Below are 16,140 nucleotides of genomic sequence, written 5' to 3'. Positions count from 1 at the left end.
TGTTTTTGATTTTGCGCATGCGCATGATGGTTCAGAATCCCCGGAAATGGTTACACTGAAAGCATTCCCCTGAAAGCACAAGCCATGTTATGTAGTCGACCTGACAGATGCTGTTTAGGTTACAACAATCCCAGCTATCATGAGCAGTTTTAGATTAATGCTGATGTTCTCTCATAATACATTTAAGATCATTCGAGGAAGTGTAAGTTCATTTTCATTTTTTACCCCACCTCATAAAGCAGATTTCCATTAAAATAATGTTTATTTACTATCAAAATGTTTGTCATTTATTCTTGACAGTTAAAGTGTAGTTCATTTGTTCTTTTCTCAGATTCTCATCTCACCCAAGAGGACGCTGTTTGTGACGCGACAGGGTTTATTCAGACGGCAGGATGCCCCAGTGCTCCGGTGTAATTCTCTTTACTAAATTCTTAATTCTCAATAGACTAACTATATTACCGTTTAAAACTTTGTGTTCGGCACAATTTTGAATAACTGTGTTCTATTGGAATTTATTTAAAATATAGCATCATTATTCCAGTCTTCAGAGTCACATGATCCTTCAGAAATCATTCTAATATGCTGATTTGCAGCTCAAGAAACATTTCTTATTAATAATGATATATATATATATATATATATATATATATATATATATATATATATATATATATATATATTTTTTCTTTTACTATTGTGCTGTTTGTGGAAACTGAAAGAACAAAATTTATTTGAAATATATATATTTTTAAAAACATAGTAAAAGTATACTTTGTCTCTTTTGATCAATTTAATGCCTCCTTGCTGAATGGTAAATGGACTGCATTTATATAGCGCTTTCATAGACCTATGGCCACCAAAGCGCTTTACATAGCCTCACATTCACCCATCTACTCACTCATTCATACACCGACTGAATAAAAGTGTTAATTTCTGTTGAACCCCAAACTTTTGAATGGTTGTGTAAAATAAAAAAGGTTAACAGTTAGAGTGAGTTTCTAATAAGCTAGGCTAGAGACTAAAATATAGCTGTCTTTCTTTCAGACATTATGCTTGAAAAAAAACGTTTACATTATTATTATTTTTTTTTATAGGTAACCTATCCAGGTTTATTAAGCGCAAAAGTTCCACTGTTGCGGGAACAGAGAAAGGAGAAGACTCCTTCCTGAAGTGGTTACTCTTGTTAATACCTGCCACCACCTTTGGCCTTGGAACATGGCAGGTACGTGCATGAGGGTGTTGTTTATCTGTAAAAAATCAAAATAAAATCATAGCTAAAACTGCAATTAGCTTTTGATTTTGTAGTTAAAACGCAGAGAGTGGAAGTTGGAGCTGATCCGTGATCTTCAGAGCCTGACGACTTCAGAGCCTATCCCGCTGCCCATAGAGTGAGTCTGTGCCTTCTCCACATCTGAGTGCCATACTCTCCAGTGTTATTAAGCTTAGACGTTGTGATGAAGTGGTAATGCAATCTGTGTGTGTCAGTTCTCTGGAAATCAAACAGCTGGAGTACAGGCGAGTGAAGGTGCGTGGGCGTTTTGATCACTCAAAAGAGCTGTATGTCCTGCCCCGCTCCCCTGTGGACCCTGAGAGAGAGGCCCGTGAGGCAGGCAGGATTTCCTCCAGCGCTGAGAGCGGAGCTAATGTCATTACTCCATTCTACTGCACTGATCTGGGGTAAAAACACAATACATTTAGATTCCACTGAATTATGTACACTTGCCTTGCACTCTAATATGGGCATAACAACTTTCTGGATCAATTTTTAGGATCACTATCTTGGTGAACAGAGGTTATGTACCCAAAGCTAAGATCAGACCAGAAACCAGGATGAAGGGACAGGTAATAATGTCTTCATTAATCTCTACTGAATCAAATCCATGCATAAACATTATCAACTCACATCAGGGTCTTACTGGATTAATTTTTCTCTGAGACTTTAGTTTTTTTTATTACATTATCTTAATCTTTCTACATGTTAAATAATTTTTGAGGTTGTTTATATTTTCTAAAAGGTGACTGAGGATGTGGATCTTGTTGGCGTGGTGCGTTTAACTGAGCAGCGGAAACCATTTGTCCCTCAAAACAATGTGAAGGCAAATAGTTGGCACTATCGGGATCTGGAGGCCATGGCAAATGTCACTGGTGCTGAGGAGATCTTCATTGATTCTGTGTTTGGTTAGAGCTGCTCTTAATATACCAACTTTTGGTGAATATTTAGTATAAACCCATAAAACGTTTTGCCCAGTGATCACATCAATTGTAATGAATGTAAGTCAGTTAAAATCTTTTTCTATTCTTTCATTCAGAGTGCACAATACCTGGTGGGCCAATAGGAGGGCAGACAAGAGTGGCGTTGAGAAATGAACACATGCAATATGTCATCACATGGTTTGTTAAAACACATTTTTACTCCTTCATTGTCATACCTCAAAACATGCCTTAATTGTCTGGATTGCTAAATGGACAGTTATTTTTAGTGAAGTCCTCATGCATTACCCTTGAAAAAGAAACAAAATTGCTTTAAAATTATTTAGGAACTATTTGATTGAGGTTAACCGTTTTTTTATTGTTAACAACTTAATATTTTTTTTTTTTTTTTTTTTTAGGTATGGACTGTGTGCTGCCACTTCCTACATGTGGTATGCAAAATTCATCAAGCGTATTGCTTTATAAAAAATGTCAGAACTTTGCCCTTGTGGAATATTCACTGTAGAATAATAAAGCTCTTTTAATGTTGAACCCAATACTGTTATAAATATGTGGATCTGTTGTATGATAAAATAATGAATTAGTTAAAGAAACCTTCATGCTATGATATAAAGGTTATAAAGGGGAATAATCTTCTAAAGCAGTGGTTCTCAACTAGGGGGCCTCAGCAAACTTCAAAAGAGGCAACAGGATAACAATTCTGTAAACTGAAATTTTATAATTTTTTTAATGAAACGTTTTAATGAAACGTAAACGTATGTTTAGGGGATTTTACTGTGCACAATTATATTTCTGCAGCAGTTATAATCAATGTATTCACTGAGCCTGAAATTGCTTGAACTTTTATGAATTTTAAATGCTTTGGAGCATAGACTTAAGTAAAAAAAAAAAAATAAAAAAAAAAAAAAGAGTATTTTTAAAAATGACACTTGGCAGAATATTCCTGAAGTGATTTTTTTTAAAAGTGAACTTAAGGTTATATAATTTTACATTTATGTAAAATTCACAATACTATTTTCATATTTTATGAAATATACCATCCAAAACACTTTATTCAAACTGCATAAAAAGCCATAAATCTAAACCCTAAATCAAATGAGCTTGATCTCTGATGTACCAAAAGCTTCCACTATGAAATTAGATTCCCATTTATTTCCAATGCAGTACTAGTGACTTTCAAAACCTTTGAATCATGTCCATGATTTGTGTTCATATAACCTTTATCAAGTTTTGTACCATTCTGATAAGTAAAAATTCAGACAAATGATCAAAGAGCACCAAAGTGTTATTTATGGACATTAATGGGATGCCCTTGAGTATTGAAACCTGTTTTTTTTTTTACAGTCTATGGTTGAAACCCAGCTCTATAAGTTGGTTTAATTTAAATAAAACATTTTTAGAGATTTGTATAAAGGTTATAAAAGTGTATAAATCATAACTGAAATCATTCAGTTGAATGTATTGACAAAGATATAAAAAACAAAATATTGAAAGTTTAAAAAGAACAAGTCAAACTCGAGATACTTGTGTGAACATTTTTATTTATTAAACAATATGGGAACTCAACCCAGTTTAGTAGCCAGCTCCTTGGCCTTTGCCTTCTCGATTTTAGCAATGCGAGCAGTTGATTTGGAACCCAGGACATTGCCTCCCCAGTGACGACGGATCTGAAGAGAGAATTGAAACGGGAGAAAGAAATTAGGCAATTTGGTTATCCAAAGTTAATTTGAAAATAATAAAATTGTAGTGCATTAGTTTCAGCAATTGCAACCACAGCAGGAAACAAACTAACCTCCTCGTATCTGTCATTGTAGTTGGTCTTGATAGCTTCCACCAGTTTAGCAAGAGCTGCTTTGTCTTCACTAAAGAGTGGGAGAGAAGGACAGAAACAACATTAACCACAAAGGTCTTGTCCCATAATGCCCAAATTAGTGTGAAACTGCAAAACCTTTTGCTCAGGGTTAAAAAGCTCTTTGAAACCACATGGTTGTTCAGTTGAAGAAATTCAGACATCATAGCCATAGGATGTGCAGCACAGGAAAGTGAAACATGAATGTGTGCGTTACTCACGGGTTTGTCTGTGTGAAGGCAACAGAAGTGCAGGTTTTTCTGTGCACAAGTCTGCCCAGTCTGGCCTTGCCCTTGACAATGCAGTATGGGACACCCATCTTACGGCACAGAGCAGGCAAGAACACCACCAGCTACAGATGACAAATTAAACCAATTAAGAATCGACAACAACCCCCACATATACAAAACCAAGCCAGAAGCCAAAACAAATTGTAACAGAAATGCTCCTGAGAGACATTGAGTGGTTGTTGCTCAGGGTTAAAAAGCTCGTGTTTTTAATCTTCATTTTGTATTCAGGTGAAGAAATTCAAGAACATCATTGCAGACAACCACAAGAATTTGACCATGTCCATTCTGTACAAAAAGAAAGAGAAACACACCTCAATGGGATCCACATCGTGTGCAATAACGACCAGCTGTGCCTTCTTGCTCTCCACTAGTGTGGTCACTGTGTTCACACCTGAGAAATAACGAGACAAATTAAAAATATATATATTATAGCACTGGACAAAGGGAGGCCTTGAAGTCAAAAAGGTTGAGAACAACTGATGGATGCCATGTACAAATGACAAACTCATTTGTACATGGGAAAAGACACTTCAAAAGACCCACCTGCACGGAGGACTGGTGGCCTCTTAGTGGGCACGTCTCCCTTTCCAGCTGCCTTCTGTTCAGCACGAGCCAGCAGTCTCTGTTTCTTCTCCTGCTTGGTCTCTGGCCTGTACTTGTGGGCCAGCTTGAACAGCTGGGTAGCTACAGAAAGTTACATTTAAACAATTTTAAGTGTAATGTAAAAGCCAGTTTAGTTTTTCAGCAATCATAATTCTTGCATCAATGCCAGGTCCCTTTAAGCTTACAATTTAGGACAAACTTAAGCCAACACTAATTTTTAAAGTACAATTCCTAGGCAGCATTATATAACATACAGTGCATCAGTGATCTTGGTGGAAACTGTCATCAACTTTTCAGATAGCAAATATTCTTCACATCATCTGCACATGCACAAAAAGTCAAATGCCCCAAGTCTAATAAAACATTTAGAGGCCAATCAATGTTTTTACTGATTAACTGGTGGAACTATTGGTTTTTTGTTAATTTTTTATTTAATTCCCTAATATACAATGAGACTTGAAAGTTACATTAAAATGGATAGTTCAACAAATAAAAAGTCAGTGATACTCACCCTCTTGTCGTTCCAAACCTGTAAGACTTTCGTACATCTTCAGAACACAAATTAAGATCTTTTTAATGAAATCTGAGATTGTTCTGTCCCGCCATTGACAGCCTATACAACTACTTTCCAGTCCCAGAAAGGCTATAAAGACATTGAAGTAGGCCTAATCCTTGTGATTTTAGTGGTTTTCCCTCAATTCTATTAAGCGAAGCGAGTGCTGTTTGAACCAACCTTTTTCACACCACTATCTACAAAATATTAATCTCCAACGCGCGTTCACACAACATCTGCCCTCACATCGACATGCATGTGGTGCTCTTGTGAACGTGTAGGAGAAGAATATTTTGTAAAAGTAGTGAATTGTGCTTTTTTGCGCAAACAAAAGGACTCTCGTTGCTTCATAAAATTGAGGTTAAACCATTGGAGGCACACTAATTTAATGATGTCTTTACTACCTTTCTGAGGCTTGAAAGTGGTCATCGCATAGACCGTCAATGGAGGAACAGAAATCTCTCAGATTTCATTAAGATCTTCATTTATGTTTTAAAGAAACGAAAATCTTACAGGTTTGGAACGACATGAGCAAGTAAATGACTATTTTCATTTTTGGGTGAACTATCCCTTTAATTATATTGTGAAATATTTATATTATCAGGGTTAATTCATGTTTAATTTTCTAGTAAAGCACTTTTACATTAAGCAGAAATTTTCCTTCACATTACAGATCAAAAACTAACCTTACCAGCACATTTTCCATTTTAAAGTTATAGTATCAGCAAAATCCACAATTGTCTGCCTCTACATGCATTGTTGTACATACAGCATCAGAATGTCAAGAGACTCACCAGTCTGGCGGTCCAGAGCCTGGGTGAACTGGTTGATCGCAGGGGGAACCTTCAGACGCTTGTAGAGAATAGCCCGCTGCCTCTGTAGCCGGACATAACGTGGCCATTTCACAAATCGGGTCAGATCACGCTTCGGCTGGATGTCCTGACCTGAAGATTAAAGCATATGCCTTTCATTTGCAATAAATGGCAAAACAAATTGTCTATTGATATCCAGACATTTGTGCATCAGCGATCTTGGTGGGAGATTGTCAGCATTACTGTTAAGATAGCAAATATTCTTTACATCATCTGCACTTATTTGACTGTCTCACACTTCAAACGACTGTGTGGACTCAAATCTCATCAGCGGTCCAGTTGTTACTCACCAATGCCAAAGTTCTTAGGCCTCTTCTCAAACAGGGGGTTCACGACTTTCTTGGCCTCATGCTTCTTGGCCACTGAAGGGGCTGGTGCCACCTTCTTCCCCTTAGCCTTCTTCCCCTTAGGCTATGAAGAGACACAACATTACTTAACTTGAGTCCACAAACAGCAGAACATTCAACAGAAACAGCATTTTACAGCTCTTGCTCAGTTTAAAAAAAATGAGTTCTACACAATGTTCAGGTGAAGAAATTCAAGTCATCACTGCAAAAGCCAAAAAACAAACCAAAAAAAACTAATGTTGTGACATGCGTTGTAGCAACTTAATTGCTCACACAATTTAGCATTGCAGATATAAACGCTTACCCAACACTGCATTTTCATTGATCATAATTGGCAAATTATTAATTAACTAACGGGCGTGTAATACTGTAAACTTCAACAACGCATGTGTTTAAGAAACACCAGCGGGCCGATCCGATTCATTTTTGGCCTACAAATGAATACGCTAACATATTAGCATTAGAGTTAAGCGTCCATTATTGAATTACTCGTAATAATAAACATGTTATTAATAAAATATATGTTTTAACCGTTTTAAAACTGCGGACAATTAAATGCTTACGGTCTAAATGCGCCACATCTCGAGTCGTCTTGCTGACATAAAGCGGACACTACACCTTATAGAAGTTCTCATAATTCTTCATCTACATACTTAAAATGATCACAATTCTCGTTCAGAGAGCAAGCGCTGGTGCTTTATTTTCCATAACCGATTTACTATGAGTCCTACAACACCCTACAAAATAGGATGCTTAAGGATTTTAAGAAGTGTAGGCTTCCAAGTCAAAACCATCCGACACTCACCATGTTGGTTCAGACGGAAAGGAAGAAGAAGAGGATTGTGGGAAATATAACTACCGCGACAATTGGTAATGACATCATCTGTACGCGACAGAACAAAAGCTCATGTTTATTTGAAGCGATATAAAAAAAAACACAAATCCGGTCAGTGTAATTATTGTGGACTTCCAGAAACAGTAGATTATGTGCGGATTAACTGTAGGGCGTATGAAACTGAAAGACTCCAATTAAAAGAGGAATTAAAATGATCTGAATGTGCTAAACAGTTCTTATAAAGGTTATAAAGCTCTTATAAGTTTCCTGATAATAACAAAGTTATATAATAGAATATAGGTAGATTTTCTTCTTTCCCCCCCTCTTTAAATATGATTATTTTTCCTTTGATATTATTGCCTCACTCTCCATCTCAGTAGGTGGCGGACTATGCACCATAAGCTGGTTTGCCAACCGCAATAAAACACCAAAAGAAGAAGAAAGCGATATTAGAAGAATGCTTGCCGGTGTAAGTAGCGATTTTATATATTTAAGCTGTTCTCAATCCTGGTCCTAGGGACCCACAGCTCTGCACATTTTATATGTCTCCTTTATCTGACACACCCAGTTCAGTTCAGAGCTCTTTCCTAACGAGGTGATGATCTGAATCAGGTGTGTTAAATGAGGGAGACATACAAACTGTGCAGAGCTGTGTGTCCCCAGGACCAGGATTGAGAACCATAACCTACACTGTTCTTAACTCATTAATTATTAATGCGAGATGTACAGTCGCAGAAATATTTACGCGCTGTTAAGTTATAGCGTTTGAGTGAAACAAAATAAATCTCGAATGGAGACATTCGCATTAATCTAACGTTAACAGTGTTGAAGAATAGAGACAGTACTCTTGGCTCCACTTTTATGTGTTTCTTAAAATAGCCAGAAATACATTTTCACAGATGGACGAGCTGTTATTAAATGAAGTTGCGTCGCCATCACGAGCACATACATAGGCTATTTGTTCATCTTAATTATGCAGATAAGAACGTTAAACCAGGATTTACAAGACTGTACAGTATGAAGTCGTTAGTAATATCCCTATGTAGTCTGTTTTTACATTTACTGTTTAAAAAACAGACTACATAGGGATATTACTAACGACTAAGCTATACAGTATAAACTGTATTAAACATGTAATAACCAGTATTATTAAGGGTTAAAAATTAGAACATACTTTAGATTTTTTTTCATAATTTTTGAGAGCACAATTTCATATAAAATGCAATAATGCCTGTTTATTATATGTGCTTAGTAGCGGTTTGTGTGAAAATTAATTGCAATTCTAATAAAGTTTTGTTTCAGATCCTTACTAAGTAGAGAGTGACCCGAAAAGTGCAGAGATGACCTCACAGAGAGTCCTCCCGCAAAGCAAAGAGACTCTACTGCAGAACTACAACAAGAGACTTAAAGATGACATCAGGTCAATTCTAGACAATTTTACAGAAATAATCAAAACTGCCAAGGTATGTTAGCATGCATGCATTGTGCTGGATGACATTCATATTGATATGATTTAACTCCAAAACAATAATCTGGTTATCCCATCGATCAGGTGGAAGATGAGACTCAGGTTTTCAGGGCGACACAAGCTGAGCAGGACCACTATGAAATGCATGTGCGAGCCGCCAACATTGTAAGATCTACAGTGATAAACAGACACCTCAGATACCAGTTAACACATTTAAAAGGACAGTTTACCCCAAAATGAAAATTCTTTCATCAATTACTCACGCTTGCGTCATTCCAAATCCATAAGATTTTTGTTCATCTTCAAACACAAATAAGGATTTAAAAAAAATAATCTGTGAGATTTCTGTCCCTCCATTGAAAGTCTAATCGCCCAAAACTTTGACGTTTCAAAACGTTCATAAAGAGATTGTAAAACATATATCAGCAGATATATACATAGGGCACTCACATTATGGTAAACAGAATCTCAGTCGTTACACGCGAGAAGAAAAATCATTGGTTCTTGCGTGTCAAGTTTCCGTATACCATATTTGATTTGCTGTATGTGCGTTCGCTGATCAATGTTTATATGTGAATAAAAGCCTAAATTAAATCTGTTCGTCATATAAAGCGAACGTGTCTCTTCAGAAGACTTGGATTAAACCGCTCGATTCATATGGATTTATTTTACTATCCCTTTACATTTTGAAGCGACTAGACTTTAAATGAAGGGACATAAATCTCTCAGATTTCATTAAAAATATCTTCATTTTGTGTTCTGAAGTTGAATGAAAGTTTCATGGGTTTGTGATAACATGAGGGTGAGTAATTGAAAACAGAATTTTTCTTTTTGTGTGTACTATACCTTCAATGTGTTTGTGTTTTAGGTACGTGCAGGAGAGTCTCTCATGAAGCTTGTCTCGGACCTGAAGCAGTTCCTCATCCTAAATGACTTCCCCTCTGTCAACGAGGCCATCAGTCTCCGCAACCAGCAGCTGCGCACGCTGCAGGAAGAGTGCGACAAGAAGCTCATCTCCCTGCGTGATGAGATTGCCATCGACCTGTATGAGCTCGAGGAAGAGTATTACTCCTCCAGGTACAAATAGACCAGTGATCCCAAACGTGTGCAGTTACCGCTGCCTTCCATTGCTTACAAACGTGATGCATATGTACATCATAAGAACATAACACAGGGTGATTTATGGAGCCAGGCATTAATATGTCTATAAAGATATTTTTTTATTTACTTGCACAACCAATTATTGGCTCCAACCATTGATCATTTTATAATATGCGCTAACCTTGTTGGTTTGCCGTATTTGTTTTATTACATCTTGCTAGTTTGGTCCTCCATACACATACACACATTCATATCATACCATTGTGCCTTAATAAGAGTGTTCGTTCTTGCAGGTAAGCCTATAGCTAATGAAAGAGTGTATTCTCCTCTCACACACCTCAGTCATGTAGTAAAGACTCACTTACAATTTAGATACTGTAGACCTTTGGGTTTTATTCCACTTGTCATGTTTATAACAAGCCAGACATTATCATATCTGTTTCTGCTATGCTTCTAATATAGTAAAATCCATATATCCATATTGTCATATCCATCCATATTGCAGTCACACCAAAGACATTATAAAGCACTTTCCATATAACTGGTTTTGTACAAGAACCCCTTCTGTTATACATATATAAGTGCATGTAAATATTTCCCCTCTGGGTGCCTTAATCAATTATGTTTTCGAAGATTTACTTCATTTTGCAATCAGGAATCAGGATGTGTATTTACTTTTATTAATGGTGCTGGTCAGATACATTTTTTATAGAGATTAGTATAGGATAAATCTGGATCTTTATTGCTATTTAAAGATTTTAAATACATTTAAGCTGTCTTTGAAGCGCAAACATTGTAACCATTAATAGTTATATGTGAAGAGAACATTTCTTTGGGTTATAATGGAAATTATTTCATAATTGAAATATTTTTTAATTTGAATGTCATTTGATATTTGATTTGACAGACTTTAGAATAAAAAAAAAAAAAGAATATCGGGTGCTGTAAGTATTGTATAAATTACTTTTAAAGAATCATATTAATTTGCTTACTGGAAGAAAATGGTTAAGATCAAGAAACAATTTGTTTTTGTTTTCCTGAGAATTCATAAATGCCTTTTTTTTTCTGTTAAATTAATTGAATATTGTGCAACTGGCAAAATATTTTAGCTTTCAGTGGCATATGTCAATTTTAAAATGTAATATTTATCATTTTAAAAAGCATTTGTTTTCCTCAGTGGTTTAAAATCGCACTATACTATGTTTCTTTGTGGTGACGTATTTAGTAGAAACAGTGTTGGTCACATAAGTGCCTGTTTAAAATGTATCAGATTATTTGTCAGTTTTTCCACAAACCATTTTAAATTCCATAAATAAACCAGATAGAAACGAGAGCACATTTAGTGTCCGATCTATTATTTGCTCGTCTCCGATTTGGAATTTATGTTCTGCCTCTGTCTGTTGAATTCATAGTCTAAATTCTCTACTGCTTACAGCCTTTCGCTTTTCATCTATTAAGCAATTCTATTATTAAACTCTACACACATCTGTTCAATGCACAGAAACACAGCAAACAGAAGAGTAATGTGATCTGACAGACCAAAACTCAAAGGACAGCATGTGACCACACGTTTCCAATCAATAAGTTAGTGGCAATCCTGAATAATGCTTTTCACAACTTCCTTTCCCTGCTTGGGCTTCCTTTCCCAGTTCTTTCATGTTTTGTGAGTTTGTCTGTGTATGTGTCCTTTACGAATGTTCATTATTCATATATACTCCTAATTGTTTACTGAGTGTGTTTTTAGGCAGAAGTGGACAGTAGAAATGCTAGTTTGTGTGCTTGTGTGTAACGTGTGTGTATAACGTTTCTAGCTGTGGACAGTGGGATGGTGTTGAGTTGCCACTTTGTGAGGCCTTTCATCGGCGGGACAGTTGGGGGTCCCCCGAGACGACCTCTGACCTTTCACATGCCAACCCAGAGGATTCAGACCATTTGGGGACCCAGGAGTCCATGCACGGCAGCAGCACTAGTGAGCAGTCGTGAAATACTGGCGGCTTCCTTCATGGACCAGTTAGATTACACAGCCAAGAAACTTTCCATCTAAATAAGCCCCATCTAAAACCTCCAGCTGTAGACTACAAATCTAGAGAACTACTTGAATTGATGAGATTTTTTTTTCTGCAAAAATGACACTGAATTAATACTGAGAACATTTCTTATAAATAGTATTTCAGTATTGAAGCTGGGTAACTTAGTTCTGGGTAACAGTGGTATAATAAAGTGTTTTTCTTTCTATCTGTTTATTGGTTACATTTAATGGCTTTAGTTTGAGTAATAATGCAACTATTCTATACATTATTTTCATTATTGTTCTGCAAGAAAAAAGTAGAATTAAAATGATTCTGTAATTAAACTTGTTTAATGGAAGTGGTGTTTTTTATGCTAATAGAAAATAAGACTTCTTTGTAAACATGCTGTAATGCTCTTCATAACTGCTAAGGAAGTGTTCTTTGTTATTTTAATCATACACACATAATTATAATTTATATATATATATATAAATTGTATTGGTGTGATACCTCAGGGTGATCTTTCCATTTTAGGTTGTTACAAGACTTCCAAGCAAAAACTGTAATAGAGATTAAAATTTTACTTTTATTTCATTGGTAAATTCTGTAGAATAAAAATAATTTTTAATACTAAAAAATGAGGTTTAATTAATATAGTGATCAAGCAATTTTGTTGAAACAGACTGAAACACATATCATTAGCATTGCACAGTATATAACTATTAAACCAAAATGTTCTACTTTTAAAAAGTTTGCAAAAACGATCAATGTTTTGGGGAAAGTTTTATTGTAAAATGTTTGATTGTAAGCTATGGGGAAATTTTTACCGGTAACAAAATATTTACATCACTCAGTTTACAGAGAGGAAAAAAAGTGTACATCTAGTTGACTATAACAAAGGTGGAGGATTAGTATCGTCGGTTCATCTTCTTGAATTTCTCATAGTGGTAGTCATCTGTGGCTTTCTCGTTATTCGGTCTCTTGCGGAAGTTGGGTGGTGAGGCTGGAGAAAAAAAGAAAAGAAAAAAAAACCATCAACATAAATTCATTAAATGCAATTCAATCTGTCAATTAAGCAAAATAGGTTGTAATCCTGATCTTACGCTCAGGTGCCGGATTCTCAGTGTCTCCTACTCGTAGCGGCCTGGCTTTGGGCTCTTCTCTGTGAGCTCTTCTCTGGGGAGCGTTCACATCCTCGTGATAGACTTGAGAGAAGAACAGAAAATGACTTAACATTTCTCCTTTAGGGAAGGACAGGAAATGTTTCAAATATTCCTAGTTAGTAATCTACATGTTTAAACATTAGGCATAGATGAAGCTGTAATTCATAAAACTGTTAACTCAATCTTGATGTGATGGACAAAACAATACTTCTGAATATAAAATACACATAGGCTTACTGATACAGTAAATTGGTTTATGTAAAGAAATAATTGTATAATTATTTATTGAAGGACAAATACAGTTGTTACAAACAATTCTACAGGGTGGGCCATTTATATGGATACACCGCAACAACATGGGAATGGCTGGTGACACCAAAGTCCCGTTTGTGGCACCAGTACATGTGAGGGGGCAAACTCCTCAAGATGGGTGGTGACCATGACATATACTAATGTGCCACAAACAGGACCTCAATATCACCAACCACTCCCATGCCACCACGGTGTATCCATATAAATGGCCCACCCTGTATTTAAAATAAAATGTTTTGTAATTTCGATTCATATAGGAATCCTGGAAAAAATATATATAAAAAATTAAGTAGCACAACTGCGGTCAACATTGCTAATAAGAAAAGTTTCTAGCGCAGCAAATCAACAATGATTTCTGAAGGATCATGTGACACTGAAGACGAGTAATGGTTGCTGAAAATCACAGAAATAAGTTACATTTTAAATGATTAAAATAGAAAAGAGCTATTTTAAATTGTAATAATATTTCACAGTACTGTTTTACAGTATTTGGTGAACATAAGAGACTTCAAAAACATTACAATCTTACTGACCCCCAACTTTTGAAGGAACGGTAGTATGTGTGTACACTTACAGCGATTATGCTGGACGTAATTCACAGCAATGTTAGTGGGAACAAAGGAGGTCCCGTTGTCTTTCTTCTTATTCCTCTGCTCAGCAAGCAGCTTTGCTTTGGCATCTTCTGTGCTGATGATGTTCTTTATCTTCGCACTTAAAAGGATTGAAAAAAAGAGAGAGGGTTTTGGAGTTGGCATCCATAACTAGGTAGGTCTAATTAGCCAGACTACAGAGAAAAATATCTGAAGCGATCAATGGAAAATGTCTGAATTAGTTTTGGTCTTTACTTACTCTATCCCCAGGTCCACCTCTGGAATTCCACTCAGCATCTGATTGGACAACATCTCTTCGGTCTTTTTGGCAGAATTGACACGGATGCTCTCTGGAAGCTCGTACAGGAGGTCCTCTGGATTCTTCACCTTCACCTTCTGCACCTCTGCCTCCACCATGCCTTTCTTTTTCTTTAACTCAGTCTCAATGTACTTCATCCTGAATGAAATCACATACAAGGAGAGAGAAGATATAAACAAACTGAGGCAAAAACACCAGTGAAGAAAGACCATCATGCAGAAACTTGAATGCAGATGTTTTGCCCACACACATTGTCTGCACCAAACTTACATGTCTGCATCTTCATCTCGTCTGTTAGTCTCTGCAGAAAAGGATGTACCAAGATTCAGGTCGTTTTCATCAGCTGTCCTAATAGTGGAGGAAAAGTTAATTATTTAAGTTGTAAAATACAAAAACATCAACTTTAAATGAAAAGCAAACATGATATCGTAACACTTACATGTCTCGGTTTCTGTCTTTAACTTTCTTCATGTCAACAACACCTCCCGTCTTCAGTTTAAATGGGTCGTCCTAACGCACAAAACATAAATTATTTGTTCATTAGTTATTAGATACACAAACTTAAACACTACAAGACATTCATTGTACAACAAAATGTAGTTTGATTAAAATCAGAGAAAAAAAAGAACATACCTCAAGCTCAGCATCCAAAGGAAGCTTCTCTCCTACAAGTAACGTTGCAATACTGGAGGAATAGAATGAAAAGTAGAATGAAAAAGTAGAAAAGTACATGAAATGTATTATTCCGATAATAATTGAGCATAATTGAAAATGATTTTGTATATATATAAAAAATATATATATATATATAATAGAAATGAAAAATTAAACACTGTACGTTACAAAAATAAGACTTGTGCAAACGTTTAAGATTGAGTAGACAATCATCTTGACCAACCTCACTCCATGCTGCCTTTTTCGAAGACTTTGAAGCTCCCTGGCTTCATCCAGTTTGGACCTTGGAAACAAATTTAAATGTAACAAATTTAAACATATTTACATTATATATTGTTTATAAAAAGGCATCTGCATGTAACATCTGGATAATTCTGACACGTGAATAAATGCTTTTCTGTTGTTCGGTTGATCTATTTTATGGCAAAATTTAGTGTATTTGGCCTGAATGTGATAAACCTATCTAACGTTACCTGACAACGGCTTTCGTCTCATCGTCTTCCTCGTCGGATGAATCCTCTTTCTTCCTCCTAAAATTCTTACCCGGTGGCATGATTTCAAAGAACTATTTAAATCTATATATTTAATGTTTATTTTACCCCTTCACACGCCAGTACGCAACGTCGGCGGTCTGTATATAGTGACGGACCTCTTTCTCCACATTTCCCGAAACTTCCGCTGACGTCACAATTACTGTATTAACAGCTGATCTAAGATCAGCTCATCCGTTTTCCATATAACCGTTTAACGGAGTAAAGCGACTGTGGAGGATAAAGGGACTGGTTGAAGATCAGCTACTTTTATGAATTGGAAAAAAAAAGAAAGAAAAAAACCCGAAGTAAAAACAATAACACAAACAATTAAAAACAGGAACAGCCCAAACAAGTAGTATGTACATTTTAATAGTGTAAGTAAATAAAAAATAGTTTTTGATCAGATGAAA

At 36.0% G+C, this 16,140-nt stretch overlaps 4 protein-coding genes across 6 annotated transcripts; 2 read left to right on the top strand and 2 right to left on the bottom strand.

Annotated features, from left to right (window-relative positions):
- Window positions 1-55: 55 nt before the first annotated feature.
- On the top strand, window positions 56-2,747 carry surf1 (SURF1 cytochrome c oxidase assembly factor). Its single transcript, XM_082169370.1, has 9 exons — window positions 56-202; window positions 332-410; window positions 1,095-1,222; window positions 1,306-1,388; window positions 1,486-1,677; window positions 1,770-1,842; window positions 2,016-2,178; window positions 2,310-2,391; window positions 2,610-2,747. Exons 1-9 carry the CDS (start codon window positions 140-142, stop codon window positions 2,674-2,676), a joined length of 930 nt encoding a protein of 309 aa, XP_082025496.1. The 5' UTR covers window positions 56-139; the 3' UTR covers window positions 2,677-2,747.
- Window positions 2,748-3,732: 985 nt separating this feature from the next.
- On the bottom strand, window positions 3,733-7,041 carry rpl7a (ribosomal protein L7a; the record flags this gene model as incomplete). The annotated part of the gene is made up of 8 exons (XM_082169501.1): window positions 3,733-3,878; window positions 4,004-4,073; window positions 4,282-4,412; window positions 4,662-4,741; window positions 4,894-5,034; window positions 6,301-6,450; window positions 6,669-6,789; window positions 7,030-7,041. 8 exons carry the CDS (start codon window positions 7,039-7,041, stop codon window positions 3,774-3,776), a joined length of 810 nt encoding a protein of 269 aa, XP_082025627.1. The 3' UTR covers window positions 3,733-3,773.
- An 885-nt stretch (window positions 7,042-7,926) lies between these two features.
- Window positions 7,927-12,632, top strand: med22 (mediator complex subunit 22). Of its 3 annotated transcripts, none has more exons than XM_082169277.1 (5): window positions 7,932-8,029; window positions 8,863-9,023; window positions 9,113-9,193; window positions 9,897-10,105; window positions 11,941-12,632. In XM_082169277.1, the coding sequence occupies exons 2-5, from the start codon at window positions 8,901-8,903 to the stop codon at window positions 12,110-12,112; spliced, it is 585 nt and encodes a 194-aa protein (XP_082025403.1). In that variant the 5' UTR covers window positions 7,932-8,029; window positions 8,863-8,900; the 3' UTR covers window positions 12,113-12,632. The 3 variants fall into 3 exon arrangements, with proteins under 3 accessions (XP_082025405.1, XP_082025403.1, XP_082025404.1); XM_082169278.1 differs by having other exon boundaries at window positions 7,936-8,029; window positions 8,852-9,023; XM_082169279.1 differs by lacking the exon at window positions 11,941-12,632 and having other exon boundaries at window positions 7,927-8,029; window positions 9,897-11,462.
- A 72-nt stretch (window positions 12,633-12,704) lies between these two features.
- Window positions 12,705-15,854, bottom strand: cUnh9orf78 (chromosome Un C9orf78 homolog). The gene is made up of 9 exons (XM_082169276.1): window positions 15,671-15,854; window positions 15,421-15,480; window positions 15,156-15,207; window positions 14,962-15,032; window positions 14,793-14,870; window positions 14,463-14,660; window positions 14,188-14,324; window positions 13,242-13,343; window positions 12,705-13,141 (listed from the first exon to the last, which is right to left on the bottom strand). Exons 1-9 carry the CDS (start codon window positions 15,748-15,750, stop codon window positions 13,047-13,049), a joined length of 873 nt encoding a protein of 290 aa, XP_082025402.1. The 5' UTR covers window positions 15,751-15,854; the 3' UTR covers window positions 12,705-13,046.
- Between the last annotated feature and the right edge of the window lie 286 nt (window positions 15,855-16,140).

Source organism: Leuciscus leuciscus (assembly GCF_965113295.1).
Source record: "Leuciscus leuciscus genome assembly, chromosome: 5".
Classification (NCBI taxonomy): Eukaryota; Metazoa; Chordata; class Actinopteri; order Cypriniformes; family Leuciscidae; genus Leuciscus; species Leuciscus leuciscus.
This window is presented reverse-complemented; position numbering and strand designations above follow the sequence as displayed.